The sequence below is a fragment of the Malaclemys terrapin genome, chromosome 1, assembly GCF_027887155.1.
Source record: "Malaclemys terrapin pileata isolate rMalTer1 chromosome 1, rMalTer1.hap1, whole genome shotgun sequence".
NCBI lineage: Eukaryota > Metazoa > Chordata > Testudines > Emydidae > Malaclemys > Malaclemys terrapin.
Window position 1 is genome coordinate 61,419,494 of NC_071505.1, and position 20,283 is coordinate 61,439,776.

At 40.9% G+C, this 20,283-nt stretch overlaps 1 protein-coding gene across 1 annotated transcript; it reads left to right on the plus strand.

The window, feature by feature from the left end:
- The first annotated feature begins 1,565 nt into the window (after positions 1-1,565).
- RXYLT1 (ribitol xylosyltransferase 1) lies at positions 1,566-19,519 on the plus strand. The gene is made up of 6 exons (XM_054025444.1): positions 1,566-1,876; positions 3,241-3,411; positions 5,461-5,563; positions 9,748-10,062; positions 12,774-12,944; positions 16,966-19,519. The coding sequence occupies exons 1-6, from the start codon at positions 1,732-1,734 to the stop codon at positions 17,381-17,383; spliced, it is 1,323 nt and encodes a 440-aa protein (XP_053881419.1). The 5' UTR covers positions 1,566-1,731; the 3' UTR covers positions 17,384-19,519.
- Positions 19,520-20,283: the final 764 nt, after the last annotated feature.

Here is a 20,283-nt window from a genome sequence, read left to right on the forward strand (position 1 = left end):
AAAACAGTAGACCAACAAATACTAGCAAACCGAATTGGTCAGGTAGGTCATGATGCCGCCTCCTTCGCTGAACCACTGACTTCTGTATTTCACGCTTTAGGAACTACAACATTTGACATCACTAAAATTCTTCCATATTGGCTTAAAATTCAAGAGCAAGACCACCTGCGAATACTGGGAGCATTGGATATTCTCCAATCTAATATTTCAGAAGCCCTAGCATGTGTAGAAGCTCAGCAATGGTTGATAACGGTAGCTAAAGCTATCATCAGAGATGGTTTTAACCAGCAGCTACCTTTAGAATTGAAAAAAATCATCTACGAGGATGCCAATGATTTTGAGAAAATACATCACCAACAGTGCCAATTATTAACGTTCACTTACTTCCAGCACAACGATACGATCATGGCCTTGATTCTTACTTTAAAATCAGCTAATCAAGAAACCATATATCCTCTTGTTGCTTTGGGGATATATGCTAACCAGTCCCTACTAGTCCCTATAGAAGAACATAAATGGGTACATATTAACGCTAATAATTCGTACGTCCCTATAAATCTGCAAGCATGCGTCCATCAACCCAACCTAGGATATACCTGCACTACCCAAGTGTGGGAGGAGGATTCCACTTGCCTAGACCCTGTAGAGAGAACTTGCTCCTATGAAGTGTTTCACCATTCCCTCAGTAAAGCCTCTGCCATAGTATAAGTAGATTCTGATTGTTTTTGTATCCGGAGTTTATCTCCATATTTCTTAGTTAATAATTTGTATAAAGTTACTAATTCAGGAATAGGGAATTTATGTATATGTAAGGTCATACAGTTAATGGGTTGTGATATCAATGCATCTGTACATACTGTATATATTAAAGATGTATTCAATGAATATAGATTGTACAATATGTTGACACCCATCCATGTTGGAGCAAATCTGGAGACCAGCCAGTGCTCTGCAGCTGCCCCCAACTTCTAAAAAAATCTTGAATGTCTCGCACCCCCAGGGGTGGGTGCACCCCAGGTTAAGAACCACTGCACTAAACTGATAAGATCTGCATTTTAATTTAATTTTAAATGAAGTTCCTAAACATTTTAAAACCCTTGTTTACATACAATAGTTTAGTTATATAATATAATCTTAGAGTGAGACCTTCTAAAAACGTTAAAACGTATTACTGGCACACAAAACCTTAAATTAAAGTGAATAAATGAAGACTCGGCACAGCACTTCTGAAAGGTTGCCGACCCCTGCTGTAGATGGTGGTGGCTGGGGCCAGAATATACCAGGATCCAGCAAGATCCAGGTACCATGAGCCAGATGTGTTTTTCCAGGGGTTTTGTACCAGGGTGTGTCAGAGTTTCCCAGGCAAGCAGAAGTGGCTCCCCTTGCTTTCTGCGTTGTACAATTCAAATAGCCCAAAGCTGCCACGAGCAGCCAGGGTCTGGCTCTTGAGCCGGGATGCACCTGCCGTGGCTTTGTGCAGCAGGCGCTTGTCCTTTGTTGGGGAGGGGGGCAGGGGGCAGCGCCCCAAGCGTCGGGCCCGGGTTTTGCGGGGGCACTGCACCGGGGTGGCGGTCCCGCATCTGGCTGGACCAATTCCGGCCCGGCGCTACCCTTCCCCGCCCGCCTCCAAGCAGCCGGGGGCCGCCGCAGCAGCAGCCCCCCGCTGGCGCGTGACGGGACGGGAGGCGGGCCCGGGCCAGCCCCGGCGCGCGGCCTGCAGGCTGCAGCAGGATGCGGGCTACGCGGAAGCGGCTCTGCTCCGCGCTGCTGGCCGCCTACTTGCTCTTCTCCCTCTACGCCGCCTACAGCGTCTTCCTGCGGCCGCGGCGGCCCCCCGCCTCCCGGGGCGGCCCCCGGCAGCCGCGGCTCGGCAGAGGTAACGCGGCGGAGGGGCCCGGCCGGCGGCTGCGCTGTCAGGCGAGCCCGGGGAGTGAGCGGGGGCCGCGCTGGGCGCCAGCTGCTGCTGTCCAGCAAGGGGGGAGTGTGAGGGGACACTGCGGTCCCGTCCGGCCCCTTTGGCTCCTGCCCTGTGAAATATCCCCCCCGAGTGCCGAGCCTAGCGCCCGAGATGCCGGTGACCGGGTAGCTAATGCCCGGTGCGGGCGGGGCAAGCCTCAGGGAGGCTCCTGGCGATTGCGCTTTCATACAAAGGGGTTGAGGGGAAGCTTTGCTCCCACCCAGCGGCGGCAAGAGGTGTCGCTTATGTAGCAAGCTGGAGAAGTGGGCAGCCAGCTAAGCCTTTTGGGTTGGTGGGGGTTAGCTAGTAGCCGCTCATACGGTCTGAGGTGAGTCGCCTGTCCCTGGCATCTACGTGTTTCAATTGCTAGTGAGAGGCCCCTGCCCTCAAAAAATCGGTGTGTGTTTATGTCTATGCTTGGAAGAATTAGCTCTTTAGCAGTAAATGTCAGTAATGCCAGCAGCACAATGAAGCTTTTGTTGATAGGGTCCACTTCTTTGATGGCATGTACATGATCCATGGTGCCGGTTTGTTCTGAAATTTTCTCCTTTTAGAGCTAATTTGTTTTGAATATGTGAGGTTTTACTGTAGTAGCAGTTGTTCTTAATCTAGCTATCAATTCAAAGGATTAAATACAGGCCTGGCTTCTAGAGCTAGTCACTCCCCTAACTTTGGTGACAGATTCTTTGTATTTTGTCATCAGTGAGACGTAACTTTATGCACGAGTCACCTGGCTGGAAAATGCATATTTCCTGAGTCTTAAATATAGTTACTATAATATGGAAAATACAGGTCTCTCTTGGTTGTTTCGTCTCCCCCCGCTATCTCCCCTCCTCCCCCCTTTTCAATCTTTCATTGCAGGAGCTGCTTATAGGAACTTCCACAAAGAAAATTCCTCATGCCCTGGATTAAAAAATTCACTATTTATTGTGGTAGCACCATAGATACCCAGTAGGGCTCAGGATAGCATTGTGCTAGGTGCTGTACAAACATAGGCCCCAATGCTGCGCAGGCAGACCTGACCCCTTTCTACACTAAAGCTTCCACTATCGCTACCTGTGGGGAATTAGAAGTCTAATTTTTGTCACTGTAGACTAGCCCAATGAGCACAGATGCAAGCTATGCTGTAGCCATGGTTGTGCATAAGTGTGTTTTGAAAACAGTCTTGTGTGGACAGTACCTTAAAACATCTACTAAAATGAGACCTGTTATTTCTGTAACAATTAGGAGTAGACTTGTAGACCTAAGGTTGTTAATGCAAAATGTGTGTCTTTTAAACATAGAACGCTCATCTTTGGGAAATGAAGAATGGAATCCTTGGGAAGGAGATGAAAAAAATGAGCAGATTGCTTCACAGCAGAGATATGAAACTAATCTTCAAATGTTAAAAAATTTGAAATCCCAACAAGAACAAACAGACCTTAAAGTGCAGATCTGGGGTAAAGCAGCCATTGGTAAGCATTTGTGATTAATTTGTTTAATACTGCTAAGTGACCATGGCAAGTCCCTTAACCTTTCTGTGTCTCCCTTTTCCTTTCTGTAAAGGTGAGTATAAAAGTGTTTGCTTACCTGTTTAAAGTACTGTGCTATCTTTGGATGCAAGGCCTGGTATAAGTGATAAGTATTTATTATTCAGAACTGTATAAACAACACAATGAGAACAAACTTCAGTTCTTCGGCATACTTTATTCATTTGCTTATCCTGTACTGTTGTCAGGGACTCTCTTTGCTGGATTATCCTAAGCAAATTGTGTAGTGTTGCATTGTTCATTCCAGATCACATAGTGTGTTTCAAAAAACTGAAGAGTCCTGGTGAATACTTTTTCATGCTGACTTCTAGATCAGAAGTTGAGAGAAAGAAACAGTATGCGGGTTGTGCAGATTTGTTCCCTTCCCAAACTTTTTACTAAGAAGACTCACCAACTACATTGTCTTTTCTTTTCTTTTTTTTGTGACCCACCATTACATATATGCACTACCTTCTGCCCTAGTACTGCAGCCCTAATCCCTGCCCAGTGCAGAGGGGAGGCCAGGGAAGTGGGGAGAGTTGGAAAGTGAGCCTGCCCCTGCTCACCCTTCAGCAATGGCTCCTGTCCCACAGGGCTGGGTGAGGGCTGCATGGGCTGGTAGGATCTGAGTAGAGCTGTGGCTCCATGTGCCATCTCCTAACACCCAGAATGCCTGCCCTACGGGACAGGAGCTGCTGCTTTGGCGTGAGTGTTGTGTGGGCTTAGTCTCCTCTGCCCTCCCCTCTGCATTAGGCTGGGAAAAGTGTATGTTTGCCTAGGCCAGGGCCTACTGATAGGTTAATATTGCCTTGGACACAGCACCACATCTAGAACCTTCCCATATGTAACTTAAAATACTTTAGGGCTCATATTGAACTGATGCATGTAACTGTTTGCAGGACTGGAGCTTTAATTATCTAAAAGTGAACACCCTTTTCTTGGCACTGCTAGCAATTAACCTGAAAGTTGCTCCATTTTAGAAGGTATTGCATTTCCTCTATCCATAAAACTCCAAGAACCTTGACCGTCTTAGAATGTGAATGGAACTTTTGGAGGAGTTTTCATTGAAACTGTAACAATACCATCTTTAGATGGGGTTTTTTATGGTGGTCTTTTGTATTCATTGACATAGTATACGTGGGTATTTTTCCATTGTAAAAATATTCCATGTTTCCAGGGGAGAAACTTCACCTCTCTCTCGTAACTTCAAACGGTGTTGTCATTGGGCATGACTACACTATAGTGCCCCCTCCTTGCCAACTGTGGCTCTGCTGAGGCCTGCCTCAGTTTCCCCTTCACTCAGGGCCCCTTAAAAAGACAACAGTCCAAATTCAAAGCATTCACTTTCAGGGTGCCAATTTATTTATTCTTTCAAAATAGAACTCAAACTTAAGTCTGCATTCCAGTTTCAGCTGGCCCACCACCTCCTCCTGGAGGGTCTGTTTCCCTCCTGAATCAGGAGCCTTCTCATTCCCTGTAGTGTCTTCAGACATCTCCCAACTGTCTCCCCCCCCAGCCAGCTGTGTCTGCCTTTATAGGGTCCAGATGCTTTCCCTTAAGCCCAACGAGGCAGCAGGTAGTCAGTCCAGGTGCACTGGACCCCTTTGCCTCTTAACGGGGCCAGTCACCCTGTGACAAGTGTACTTGTCTTAAGGCTGATAATGCTTAACATTTTAACAAATATACTTACACAGTCATTTTTTGTTTTCCTGTCCAGCAGTTAACAAGACACTGCCTACAATTTAAAAAATAACTGCCCAAATTTTGGCCTGATGTAGAAAATCCTCCCTTTCTAATTCCAAAGAGTGAGTGTGGGTTTGTTTATTTTGGGGGGGTGGAGCAACCAATCCATGTTAAATAGGAAAATTTGACATCCACATCCCACTATCATTGCCACACAGTTCCTGAAACATTCCTTTTGGTATGATTTTTACAGTAGACAGGAGATGCCATGTATGCACCAAGTACTCCAGCCACTCTTCATTATTTATGTAGGTCTTTACCTCTGGCAACATATTCTTGAAGGTCTGCTTGAACCTGCTGATGTGACTGCTCAGTGGAGAGAAGGAAGCATAAAGGGAGGAAAAACACATTTCAGGTACCAGTTGCATGACATTGAACTTCTCTTGTGTTGACTTTAGCAGTCTCTGTGTTGAAAACATAAACACTGTAGGAAAAGGTGGCCAGTTGTATAATTTATCCCTCCCACTCCAACAATTGTAAATATTTTAATCTGTATAAAGGGAAATGGTATAACAATAATGCTTGTTTTGGTGATTCATTCTGACCAACCATGAACATATTTATTGCCATACTTAATTTCACACCTTGTATTAAATATGTTCTGTATGACAGTTTGATGTCAAATTAATTTAAAATGTAATTTATAGAAATTACAAGAACAATCCTATTGCCCATCACTGCTTAAAGTCAGAAAAATTAGGCTTTGTGCAAAGAACTCAGTGGAAGCTGGCAAGGTTGGAATTACCCTCTTCTGTGGCCACTCTTCCCACCTACAGATTACAGTTCTAGTCTCTACAACCTTATTCATCTGCACAAGGACCTGTGCACCACTTAAGCCCCCATTTAAGAGCTTAAGTGATGTTCAGAGCCTTGCATGGACCCTTTGATCTGAGGTACAGTCTCAACCTGAAATATTAGCAATTATATTCCTCATCACCATCACCATCGCCTTCCTCATCTTCACCAGTAGCCATCATTCTGGCATCTCCCAAGGGATACATCTCTCTCTCCTACTGCCCACAGGCTGGGATGTAACTTTTATAATACATTACGCTGACGCCACTACGTGTAATGCATATTCAGTAGGGGTATTTCCCCTCTTATTGTTTTTCCTCAATCTACTAGTTTTGAGGTGTCCTCCTTCTATAGGTCAGTATATTAATGATTTGAACTCATTGTCCTATACATCAGTTCGTTGCTATGGCACTCGTATGGCTGGATGTTCTTTCCAAAACCTGGTGTTAGCGCATGTTTCTGTGGTTGGCTGATGTCATTATGGACAAAATTCTCCCTTACACTCTACTTCCGGTTCCCCAAAACATAGTGGTTACTGTTGGGCCGTTTATCTGTGCCAAAGTTCATAGACTTCAAGCATCATGCTAACTGCTGAAGCCAATGTCTTACAGGATACAAGCCGTTCCTTGCATTACTGCTGAATATAATAAAGGCAAGGCAGAATAATAAAGGCAGTGTGTCAAGTTTTGTATAGTAAAATGTAACAGCATTCTTCATCTGGCACATAAGTGTTTAAAACTGTTAAACTATCCTAAACATATACATAAAATAGAACATCAAGCTAATGGTGTTTTCATGGAAGTGAGTAGTTTTGCTCTTTTGCAGCATCTTTTTATTATAAAATGAGTAAACTTGGTTTGGGACACTCTTGCTGTTTTTCAAAAATATTTTTTAAAGTAAGGTTCTCTTTAGAATTTGTGTGTTCATGCTGTAGTTGTACTTTAACCCAATCTATAGAATTGCCAGAAATAGCAAGTTCAGGGTAAATGGATTCATTGTGAATCATAAAATGCCATCCTTCCAAGTAGTATCATATAAGATTTTTTTTTAAATTACACCTTAAGTTTGACTTGTCTAACCTACTATTGCACTTTGTTTAGAATAGTCAGTTTACAAAGTATGACCCTTAGTGCTTTTCAGTAGTGTAATGATGGTGGTTTGTTTAAGCCTTTTAATGCTCAGAATGGCTTTTGTATGACTCTAAGGAAAGAGAAAACTCTTCAGTACAAAGTATGCATTTGGAGCCTGATCCTGCAAGTGGCTGAATGCCTTCTGAGTGATGCCAGTGCACTTTGAGAAAGCTCTGAGTAGCAGTACATGAGCTGTCCGTCTGCAGACTCAGGCAGACAGCACTGCATCCTTTTATCTTTGAATGGAATGGAAGTTTGGAAGGTTTTCTTTTCATGAATAGAATCTTTTTTAAAAACCAAAACTTAGAATCAGTATAAACTAATTTCAGTCTCCCAGAAAAGTTTCCTATTTGGTGTGAACAAGAGAATATTTGTCAAGACTTGACTTTAACTAGTGATAAGAAATATTTTGCTACACTTATGGATGGGTTTTTAGAATCTTGACTGGTTAAAAACATTTTCTTCTTTAAATTATCTGTCAGTTTCAGGTGAATAGTACTTAACAAAAAGTTTCTTAATGTGTATCTCATTGGGTGAAAGGACTTCTTTACTGGCATTTAAATAGGCTGTCTTCTGGGTGCAACCAGATTATCCTAACCTCTTTAGAGGAGAAGAGTTTGGTAAGTCTCCATTTTAAGCAAAATCTATTCACATTTTAGATACTTTCAAAATACAGAGTTAAAAAGTGAAAGTACCAATACAGCAGAAATTAAAAATTGAATAGGTTAGTTATAATCTATTACATCAAGTATAAAAATGTGAATTCTCTCCTTCTATCTATGATTAATCTGTTTTTCCTTAATCCGAAATAGCCCAAACTTCATGACTTCCAGTCACAATACAAAATCCGCTTGTTTGATAGGATTTTGTGGGGAAGGATGAGGATATGTTGTTAGGTGTGATGTGGGAATGGGGAGGTTTTTTCATTTTTATTTATTGGCTGGCTGAAGTAAATTGTTATCTGTATTTGACTATTTAATGTTGCTGGCTAATGGAGTTTTTGTGCATTATTATTATAGTCTGTAGGCTGCTGGGAGTGTGTGTGTGGGGCGTCTTGCTATTGTTAATTATTGGTGGGGCACTGAGACCTTTTTATATGGGTATTTTTTGAAAGTATTAACTCTAAAGACATAATTGCCAAAATACCAGTTAAAATGGGCATGTAAATAAACTCAGGGTATTTCTTTGTTCTCATTGATGCAGAATATGGTGGCATAACAGGACATGATATATCTACCTCAAAAATTTTTAGAGGAATAATTTAACCTCCCTAGAACTTTCAAATGTAAATTTAAAAAAAAAAAAAAAAAACCACTTTGGAGAACACAGTCAGATTTGACTTTAAGAATAACCCACCTTCCCAGTTCTAAGTTACGCTCAGGGAATTTTTAGAACATTAACGCTGAATTGCTTCCCAGATTGTTTGCAGGATCAGAACCCAAGTATTTACGGACATGTTTAACTTCACATATGTGTGTTGTCCCATTTACTTCAATGAGACTACACACATGCATAGGTATGAGGGGGTAGCTGTGTTAGTCTGAATCTGTAAAAAGCAACAGATGGTCCTGTGGCACTTTTAAGACTAACAGAAGTATTGCAGCATAAGCTTTTGTGGGTAAATGCCCACTTCATCAGACCTTGCAAACACCTGCTCACATGCATAGGTGTTTGCAAGGTCAGGCCTTTGGATGGTTAAACAAAGGTGAAGTGCAGTATCTGTTTAGGCACTGTAATGATCCCCATTACTGTAGTAATTGAGCACCTCAAAATTTATGATTGTATGTATCTTCACAATCCCCCTTCCCATTAGAAAAGTGCTATTATGCCCATTTTACAGCTAGGCAAATGAAGCACAGAGATGGTCACATAGGAGGTCTGTAATAGAGCAGAGAATTGAACATTGGTCTCCTGAGTCCCAAGCTAGTGACCTAACCGTTGGACCATCCTTCTTTTCATACTAGTGTCTGTCATAATACAGTACTACAGATTTCTCATTTCTCACATGAAACTGAAGGTTTTCAGTCCCTATGGTGGTATTTTGTATTCTGTTGTTTTTGAAAAGAATAAAAGTTTATGATCCATTTCACAGATGACAAAGCATACTCTAACTAATTATTCTAGGGATTCTGTCTGGTTTCAATGAGTTCATTCAGATTTTCAAGAATTTTCAATATTTGAATACTAAACCGATACTGCACTTCACCATCGTTTAACCATCCAAAGGCCTGACCTTGCAAACACCTATGCATGTGTGTAGTCTCATTGAAGTAAATGGGACAACACACACATGTGAAGTTAAACATGTCCGTAAATACTTTGGTTCTGATCCTGCAAATATACCGTGTTTGCAGTTAATTTTTAATCTCTTTATTGTTCAGGTAAAAGGCCAGTGTGAGCTTTACTGAAGTTTAAATTGTCATTTTAGACTCTGTACATCTGAAATTTGTCACAATAGCAAAGGTACTTTGCAGTACATAATGTCTGTTTTAATGAAGAGACAAAATCTCTAAACACTGCAGGCAGATTGTTTGCAATGTAGTGAACAGAATATGCATACAAGTTGGTAACATATCTCAGAAGATGTCAAGTGTTTGTGTTTTATTATTCACAGTTTCATCACTGGTCCAGCCGTAGTCCCGGGATACTTTTCAGTAGAAGCTGATAATGTGGTTCTAGTTCTGAATGGAAGAGAGGAAGCAAAGATCACTTACGCCACTCAGTGGTTGCATTATGCACAAACTTTAATACAAACTCGCAAGCTGAGGCATGTTGCCATTGTGCTGCTTGGAAGTGAACAGTGTAACAATGAATGGATTCACCCATACCTGAAAAGACACGGAGGATTTGTGGAACTACTTTTTGTAGTATACGACTGTACCTGGGTAAACGAAGAAGATATTTTCCAGTGGCCTTTAGGAGTAGCTACGTAAGTGTTAAACATAAACAAATTACACTTAAGGAATCAGTTATGCATGAACTGTACATGCCTATTGTTTTTAGCAGTTATATCTGTAACATTATGTCTGAAACATTTTATATTTAAAAAATTGTATACAATTTCTGCTGTCTAAAACTGTTAAGCAAACTGTGGAACCTGGCTTTGGTTCATGCTGCTGGTTTTGACTATCTAAATTAGGCTTCAGAAATTTTAAAGGCAAAAGGTAATTCAGAAGTTAAAGTACAGCTATGTTTTAAAAAGTTAGTGTGTTCAAGGGGTACCATATTAATTCAATAATCTGCTTCTTGTGACTGTTCAGTCAAATTTGCCATATCTGCTGACATTACTAACTATTAACATTTACATTAGGATTAAACAACATTAAAAATGATATAGCTTCCCACAGTTGGGTTGGGGGAGGACTAGCGAAGAAACGTTAATATGCCAATATAAGTCACCTTGTATGTTTTTTCACTCTGAAAGGCATTCTGAACACATAATAAGAACCAGAATAGCCTAGACTAGAATTTAGTGGCAAAAAGTAAGTGTGGTGGATTACTCTCTCTTTAAGATGAGGGCAGGCTGGGACCCTTAGCCAGGGTAAAAAGAAGAGATTTTTCAGAGGGAAGTCAGTCTATGGAAAGCTCTTCTGCAGGAAAGAGTTGGAGGAACTTCAGTAAGTGGCCTGGGGCCTAATAAGGGAATCCAGTTTGGACGTATTGAGAGTACTTTTTTTTTTTTTTTTCCCTGGGGGGAGGTAGGTGGGGCATTGAGGGTAGGTTCTTTCTCTTGTGGCTAATAAACTGGGATTTGATTTTATACCCCTTGAATTTTGTAATTGGTAAACTCTGGGATCATAGTAAAATAAATACATAAATAATGGAGATATCCTATCTCCTAGAACTGGAAGGGACCATGAAAGGTCATCGAGTCCAGCCCCCTGCCTTCACTAGCAGGACCAAGTACTGATTTTTCCCCAGATCCCTAAGTGGCCCCCTCAAGGATTGAACTCACAACCCTGGGTTTAGCAGGCCAATACTCAGCTATCCCTCCTTGGGATAAATGTTTACTACATTTTAATCCTGTTAGTGTTGTAGAGTGGACACAGCTATGGGAGAGTTATCTTCATTCTTTCCTGTCTTACTCCTGTCTTAACAGAATTATTCCAACTGCAGAATCTCTATTATCAATGGTAATAATGCAAGCCAGAAAGCTTAATTTTCAGATCCATGTTGAATTTGCAATGCTGGCCATTAGAAAACATGTTTTTATTGAAACCAAAGGAAATTTGCTCAGGATGCCATTGACAGAAAGTAAACAGGAAGCCTCCACAGTGGCAAAGAATCAGTGTTTGTAAGGAAAGATATATTCCGTTTTGAACATGTTAAGATGATAATGAGACAACTAGGAGGAAATGCCCTAGAGATAGTTGGGATGCAGGGGTAAGGGGGTGAGAAAAAGAGGGAGAGGTCAGAAGTGGAAAGGTAGATTTGCAGACATTTATGTAAAAGTGGAAGTTAAAGCCATGTAAATGGATGCAATTACCCAAATGAAGAGTGGGTGAGGGAGTGACCGAGAGAAGTGGAAAGAAACAAGTACAAAGTCTGGTAGGTAACCTACAGAGAGAAACAAGGGCAAGGAAGAGAGAGAACCTCTGAAAGAAGTGCTGAATTACTGCCCAAAGAAATAGCAGGGGAACCAGGAAAGGACAGAGTCATGAAAGCCTCAGGTGGGGGTGGGGAATAAGATGTTCAGAAGGGGAGCGTATGATCAACAGTACCAAAGGCAGTGGAGAAGCCAAGGAAAGTGAGGATGGACTAAAGTACTCCTGATGGTATTCTGCGCCAAAAAATTAAAAATTCTGCACACAATATTTTAAAATTGTTTTGAAACTAGGAGAATTTTGTGATCAATGTATGTTTTTTTCCAAATTGTTTCCTTATTGTAATAATATAGAAAGAATATAGAAATAGAAGGGAAACTAGCAGTATTATTGACCCACTCTCTAAAAATAACAAAGTTAGAAAGAAAATCATAGCTAATTTTGAGAATGTGACAGTTGTAAGAGGGACATGTAATTTAATACTAACATACAAAAGTGTGGTAAATTAGATCTAGATAATGAAAATGACTCTCCCAGCCCTTTAGCTGAACCATTGGTGCTGTTATGACTAAAATCAGTAACTTTAAGTGTAATTCACAGATTAAATTGATGAAGATGCACAGGTTGTAGGGACCAAGTTGAGTTTTCATTTGGCAGTATACCAATGGCATGTTTTTTACAGCATACACTTTCAGCTGATTCAGATAACTGAGATGTCAACTCCAAAGGAACCACTAACCCAGCAACTTCAGCCAAAATAAGTGGTGGTATTGAGAACAGCTGCTATTGAAACAGAATGTTTTTGTCTGATTCACGCCCTAGAAGATCCCTAACTTCTTTTTGTCAGCACCAAGTGGAATTATGTACACATGCTACAGAATGCTCATCTAAAACCAAAGGGATAATGATAAATATTATCCATCAGTGTTTGGCTATCTTTGTTTTTTTAAATTCAGTCAGTAGTTAAATATTGGAACTGATTACAAAGCTATTTCAGTTCTTAAAATCTGCTACATAAACATGAAATGGTGCAAAGACCCATCTTTTTCCTTTGACATAAAAATATTTTCATCTAATGTATGCATTGTTGTTACAGATATAGGAATTTCCCCATCGTAGAGCCCAACTGGTCAATGCTACGTTCTCCAAGATCATATCTATGTAACTTTTTAGGAACGGTGTATAAGAATTCATCTAGGGAGAACCTAATGGAAGTTTTGAAACAAGACGGGCTTGATAAACTCTGTTGGATTGCAGCCAGAGAACAGTAAGAGCTCTGATTTACTTTGTAACTGTATAGTTTGGTAGCTGAATTATTCAAAGCCCCTTGCCTAGATCATTGATGACCTAGTCATCTCTTTTAAAATATGTTATAAATAAAATAGTATAAATAATGACAATGGTCAAACTTAAAACAATGAAAACCTTGCTGAGCTGAGATTTTCATACAGATCTTGGATGCCTTATCACCTTGTGTGCTGCAGTACTTTACATTGTGGTTGTGACTTGAAATAGTTTGGAAAAAATATCTAACATAATACAGCCAGTCCTGTCTCCTCTCACACATACCTGTTTTGGTGGAAGTGGCAGTGGGTATTCAAAATCTGTGTCATACATCCTGTGGATATTATCCACCTACCAGAAGAGGGAGACATGAAACCAGAGCTTTATGTCATCAACCGCGTATAAAGATGCTGGCTTCAGCTAAACAATATAGTTTTTCATGTCTTCAGGAGGTAGAACGGATCTTCTGACTAACTGAAATAAGTTCTAATGGTTCTTTTTAATTTGCTTTTAACAACTTCTACCTTAAACCTTGGCAGGATTCAATAGGTATTCCCTTAAAGAGGAGGAGATGCTTTTAAAAAATCTAAACTGTCTTTCATCGATTATTTAAACTCATAATAAAGTTTTGTACAGCTCCTAAAAGAGAGAGGGTGGACTGCAGGAAGGAGTGACATGGCTGTCGAGGCAATTGAGGGATTACGTGTGATCACTTGATACCATCTGAAAAAGAATTTCAGATTTTAGAATTAAACCCACAGGCCATTTTAGAATTAACATATATAAGCCATATAGGTTTACAAAAAGGATACTCTTACACAGAGATTTTCAGGGTTCAAATAGGACTGTAGATTAAGGTGCCAGTTCTGTCACCCTTAATGGAATACTTACTCCCTTTAAAATATAAATAATACTAAGAGTATTTTTAATGTGAAAAATTATATTTTGATTGTTTTCAGTTTTCCATATTAGTGTATGAATAATAATCTCTTTTTTTTAAGATGGGTTAATTTATTAGAATAGGTGGAAGAATATAAAACTAGGAAGAAGTCTTCAAAGTTGCAATTCAGACTGTCAATTAATTTCAGTTAACTTATGCAATTAACAAAAAAAATTAATTGCGATTAAAAAAAATTAATCGCGATTAATCACAGTTTTAATTGCACTGTTAAACAATAGAATACCAATTGAAATGTATTAAATATTTTGGATGGTTTTTCTGCATTTTCATATATATTGTAGTCTGTGTTCTAATTGAAATCAAAGTGTATATTTTTATTACAAATATTTGCACTAAAAATGATAAATAAAAGAAATAGTATTTTTCAATTCACCTCATTCAAGCACTGTAGTGCAATCTATTTGTTGTGAAAGTGAAAGTTACAAATATAGGGTTTTTTTTTATTATATACCTGCACTCAAAAACAAAACAATGTAAAACTTCAGCGCTTACAAGTCCACTCAGTCCTACTTCTTGTTCAGCCAATTGCTAGGACAAACAAGTTTGTTTACATTTACAAGAGATAATGCTGCCCTCTTCTTATTTACAGTGTCACCAGAACATGAGAACAGGCATTTGCATGGCACTTTTATAGCTGGCATTGCAAGGTATTTACGTGCCAGATATGCTAAACATTCGTATGCCCTTTCATGCTTCCGCCACCATTCCAAAGGACATGTTTCCATGCTGATAATGCTCATTAAAAAAATAATGCATTAATTAAATTTGTGACTGAACTCCTAGAGGGAGAATTGTATGTCCCCTGTTATTTTACCCACATTCTGCCATATATTTCATGTTATAGCAGTCTCAGATGATGACCCAGCACATGTTGTTCATTTTAAGAACACTTTCACTGCAGATTTCACAAAACGCAAAGAAGGTACCATGTGAGATTTCTAAAGATAGCTACAGCACTCAACCCAAGGTTTAAGAATCTGAAGTGCCTTCCAAAATCTGAGAGGGACAAGATGTGAAGCATACTTTCAGAAGTCTTAAAAGAGCAACACTCCGATGCAGAAACTACAGAACCCAAACCACCCAAAAAGAAAATCAACCTTTTGCTGGTGGCATCTCCCAGATAATTAAAATGAACATGCATCGGTCTGCACTGCTTTGGATTGTTATCGAGCAGAACCCGTCATCAGCATGGACGCATGTCCCCTGGAACGGTGGTTGAAGCATGAAGGGACATATGAATCTTTAGCGCATCTGGCACATAAATATCTTGCAGCGCTGGCTACAACAGTGCCACGTGAATACCTGTTCTCACTTTCAGGTGACACTGTAAACAAGACGCGGGCAGCATTGTCTCCTGCAAATGTAAACAAACTTGTTTGTCTGAGCGATTGGCTGAACAAGAAGTAGGACTGAGTGAACTTGCAGGCTCTACAATTTTACGTTGTTTTATTTTTGAATGCAGTTTTTGTACATAATTCTACATTTGTAAGTTCAATTTTCATGATAAAGAGATTGCACTACAGTACTTGTATTTGAAAATGTAGAAAACATCCAAAAATATTTAAAGTGGTATTCTATTATCGTTTAATAGCGCGATTAATTTTTTTAATCACTTGACAGCCCTAGTTGCAATGTATTCATTGCAGTCTCTAGCTGAGACTGCAATGAAGGCAGAACCAATAAAGACATGGGCAGAGAAATGTGCTGAAAAGAAGATGACCATATCAAAGAAGAGACTGGAAAATAGACATAGAAATAGAGTGCCTTTATTGGTTCTGCCTTCATTGCAGTCTCAGCTAGAGATAGTTATACATTGCAACTAGAGCCGTCAAGTGATTACAAAAATTAATCGCACTGTTAAACGATAATAGAATACCTCTGGTTGGGATGCCAGAGGGGGTCAGAGGTGCAGGCTCCAGGCGGTGCTTACCTCAAGCAGCTCCCAGAAGCAGCGGCATGTCCCTCCTCTGGCTCCTACGCGTAGGGGCAGCCAGGGGGCTCCACACACTGCCCTGTCCGCAGGCGTCGCCCCTGCAGCTCCCATTGGCCGTGGTTCCTGGTCAATGGGAGCTGCGGGGGCAGCGCTTGGGGCAGGGGCAGTATGTGGAGCCCCCTACGCATAGGAGCCGGAGAGGGGATATGCCGCTGCTTCTGGGAGCCACGTGGAGCCGCAGAGTGGGGCAAGCCCTGGACCCCGCTCCCCAGCAGGAGCTTGAGGGCCAGATATGGCCCCCAGACCGCAGTTTGCCCACCCCTGGGGTGGACTCTCATCATGATTAAACCAAACCAATTAATTCTACTCTTAATTAGTTTGTACAGTTGTTCTTATGGAAGGTTTAAAAAACCTTTATTATAAATTTTAAAAGGCATTTAATAAAACTAGAGGCAATGTAATGCTTTTTCTGAAAATTTTGGACAAAAGAACTTGAGAGAGGCTAATATAGAATCTAGAGAGAGATTATACAGTATCTATGGCCTAGAGTGCTGTCACACAAAGTACCTCGGACCATCTGAGCAAATTGAAGAGATTGACAATTGCTGCCTTACATTCTCATTTCTGAACAGTAAATCCCTCTGCTGATTTTAAATATTTTGGAGGGGGGGGGGAATTATTCTTGCTACAAAAAGTCTGTCAGAACATTCTATCTCCATATGCCTATTTTTGAGCCACTTAATAACCTTCCAGTGAGGCTTATGAAGTAAATTGATAGGGGCTTCCAGTACAAAATATTTAAAAAAAAAAATTTTTTTTGGGTGCTTGAAGTATTAATGATTCCTTTAAAGGCCCTCAGTTGAAAACTGTTCTTATAGCATTTATAGCTTACAGGTAAACTTTTCTATAAATACCTGAAAAAAATTATTTAGGAATATGTGGATTGAAACATAAAACCTTGCTGATTCTCAGATCTGTTGTTACAAACCTTGCAGCTCTGCAACATTTGTATATACTAAAATTATAACACGGATCTCTATTTTTCATTGTAATACATCTACCCTTGGAGGGAAAAAGTAATGTTAATTTTCAACTTCTTTATTTTTCTAGGTGGCAGCCTCAAGAAACAAATGAAAGTTTTAGAATCTATCAAGATGCATTGCTGCAGAGTGATCTCACATTGTGCCCAGTGGGAGTAAATACAGAATGTTATAGAATTTATGAAGCTTGTTCATATGGCTCTGTTCCTGTTGTAGAAGATGTAATGACACCAGGCAAGTGTGGAAATTCATCTATATACCACAGTGCTCCACTGCAATTACTAAAGACCATGGGGGCTCCATTTATCTTTATTAAAAACTGGGAAGAACTTCCTGCTGTTTTAGAAAAAGAGAAAAATATGAGCTTACAAGAAAAGATTCAAAGGAGAAAAAAGCTTATAGAATGGTACCTGTACTTCAAAGCACAAATGAGACATAAATTTATTAATATCTTGGAAAATTCATTTTTACCAAATTATAAAGGTTAATTGCCTCCTTTGAAAATCAAAAATAGATCAAAAGTTTAATTTTCACTGACCTTCAAGTAAGCTTTTATATAAAAATAAAAAATAAATGAACCACTTCCAGTGCAGGTGCAATTTCTTTGAAGTCAATAGAGGTGCACCAGCTTACCTAGGGCTGATTTTCACCCTTCTTTCCTAAACTACTTTCAGAGAGGATGCAGTCTTACAGGATAGTAGTCTGGATGGATGACATCAACTTTATTATTATTTTTTGCAATGACCATCTCTCATTCTTAGCAACTCAGTACTTCTGTGTTTTAATCTAGATATGGAAGCATTTCAGCAAATACATCACCCAAAGATAAATGTTTCACAAAAAGCATAATAAGTGGTGGCTCCACTACACTGATATTTAAACCTTAAGCATTCTTTCCTGAAAGTCTCCTGCTATCATTTTCCTTATTTGAAAATATAATTTTATTATAGTTTTCGTTAACTGAGGAAAAAGAGAACTATGGTCAAGCAAGCCTTGAATGACAGAACTTTTAACAATATCAAAATAAAGTCTTTAAACTATTGCAGATAATGAGAGCTCTCCTCCCATTTTTGGCAGGTACAAAATGAAGCCATTTAATAATCTGGGCTCCTCCCATTTGTCTAGTGTCTTAGGGGGAGATGTTATGTATTGAAAAATTTCATTTCTGTGACGTTATCAAGAGAACTTTCCTCTCCAAAACTGGCCATTGATAGATGGAATATTCCTTGCTACCCCACTCATCCTCACCACTGCCCACTTCTTTGACTAGCTTGCTACCATATACTAAAAGTATCTTCGACCATCCTGGAATAAATGGTCATTAAATCTTTTTTCATCCAAAACACTTCTGTAAAGGAACGTCCTCATATTTTAAATATGTGTCTAAACTCCTTACCCATCCCTGTTCCACCAAAAAGTAACAGTTTACCTTTTATTGAAAGTTTTTTCCTTTAATGTTTTGGTGATTGTGCATGATGTTGTCAGAGTATGAATACAGTGTGTAAAGATGCATTTGGGCAACATTTTCAACAAAAATAGAGACCCACTTGTTCAGATAAAGTTATAAAAACAATTGTGCTTCTATCGCAGGGGTCGGCAACCTTTCAGAAGTGGTGTACCGAATCTTCATTTATTCACTCTAATTTAAGGTTTTGCGTGCCAGTAATACATTTTAACATTTTTAGAAGGTCTCTTTCTCTAAGTCTATAATATATAACTAAACTATTGTTGTATGTAAAGTAAATAAGGTTTTTTAAATGTTTAAGGAGCTTCATTTAAAATTAAATTAAAATGCAGAGCCGCCCAGACCAGTGGCCAGGACCTGGGCAGTGTGAGTGCCACTGAAAATCAGCTTGTGTGCCGCCTTCGGCTCGTGTGCCATAGGTTGCCTACCCCTGTTCTATCGTATAGCTTTGAGGCCAAGAGCTTAGAAAGATTCAAAAAGGGATTGGGAGTAAAAATGTTCAAATGTGCCAGCATGATCTAAGAGCCTGCTTCCCATATCCTTGCTCTTTCCTCTGAAGCATCTGGTTCTAACCACTGTTAGAGACAGAACACTGGACTTAGTGGACACCAGTCTTCTCTAGTGAGGCAATTCTTGCATTTCTGCATCTGTTTGTGATTGCACCTACAAGTGGCCATTTAAGGTTTTGTTTTTAATTTGGCTCTGTAGAGAGGGTTGCACTCTCTGCTTGTCAGATTCTCCACATGTGTGGGTGACAGGGCAGGCTCTAGCTTTTTTGCTGCCCCAAGCAGCAAAAAAAAAAGCGCCGCCCCCGCAGAACGCCGCCCCCCCCGCCGCGCGCCGGAACCCCCCCTCCGCCGAGCGCCGAGCCCCGCGCCGCCCCACCCCCCGAGTGCTGCGCCGCCGGAGCCCGCCCCCTGCCGAGCGCCGCCGGAACCCCCCTCCAGCGCCGCGCCCGTGCTGCCCCCCTGCCGAGCGCCGCGTGCCGGAGCCTGCCCCCCATGCCGAGCGCCGCCGGAACCCCCCCCCCCCGAGCGTCGAGCCCCACGCTGCCCCCCCACACACACACCGAGTGCCGCGCCGCCGGATCCCGCCCCCGCCGAACGCCGCCGGAACCCCACCCAGAGCGCCGCCCCACGCCGAGCGCCGCGCTGTCGGAGCGCCGCCCCCCCCCCCCCCCCCCCCCCGCGGAATGCCGTGCCGCGCTCCCCCGCCGCCCCTTACCAGGTGCCGCCCCAAGCATGTGCTTGGGTGGCTGGTGCCTGGAGCTGGCCCTGGTGGGTGAGACAGTGTGCAGTGTCTCTTACTCTCATCTTTTCCCCTGTGCAAGGATCTGCAGAGCTTCCTCCACGGAGTCTTGGCACAGGAGATGGCAGGATGGTGAAGGGATGGCACATTTTCTACTGTGTGACCCTGGGTAGATCCAGGAATGTAGGGTTTCTCTTCCAGGTGCAGATCTATGGATCACTATCTGCTCCAATAAAAACGGACAAAATTAATTCATCCTTATAGTATGTCACTTGTCTATCCAATGAAACTGCTGAAGACTTGAAGCTTCATAACATTGTAACTTAATCTTTCCATAAATAATGGAAAAGTTTAATTCAGGAAGAAGAGAGCATACTAGATTTCCAAAGGAAAAGTAGTAGATGGTGGTTCTTAGCTCTCAAAGAATATTTTTAAATAAAAAAGATTGTGTGTGTAGCTTCTTTTATCCAACATCGTAGCACTATCAAAGGATAACAGGAACTGGAAGTTACATGGTGCAGAATAACTTGATTGTGAAGAGATGTAAATAATCTATGACCATTGTAAAATAACCAGGCTTTGGTTATTGGTGATTAAGATGGTAGATGTGTATTTTGAAAATGAAAACTTTCACTTGATTGCTATGTTTGTTATCAAGGAAACTGCTCTAAAGCT

Excerpts from the sequence above, each read along its gene's own strand:
- RXYLT1 (XM_054025444.1), top strand. The coding sequence starts at position 1,732 with ATGCGGGCTACGCGGAAGCGGCTCTGCTCCGCGCTGCTGGCCGCCTAC. Across the intron at positions 1,877-3,240 it reads GCAGCCGCGGCTCGGCAGAG|AACGCTCATCTTTGGGAAAT; the intron begins GTAACGCGGCGG and ends TTTTAAACATAG. Across the intron at positions 12,945-16,965 it reads TGGATTGCAGCCAGAGAACA|GTGGCAGCCTCAAGAAACAA; the intron begins GTAAGAGCTCTG and ends TTATTTTTCTAG.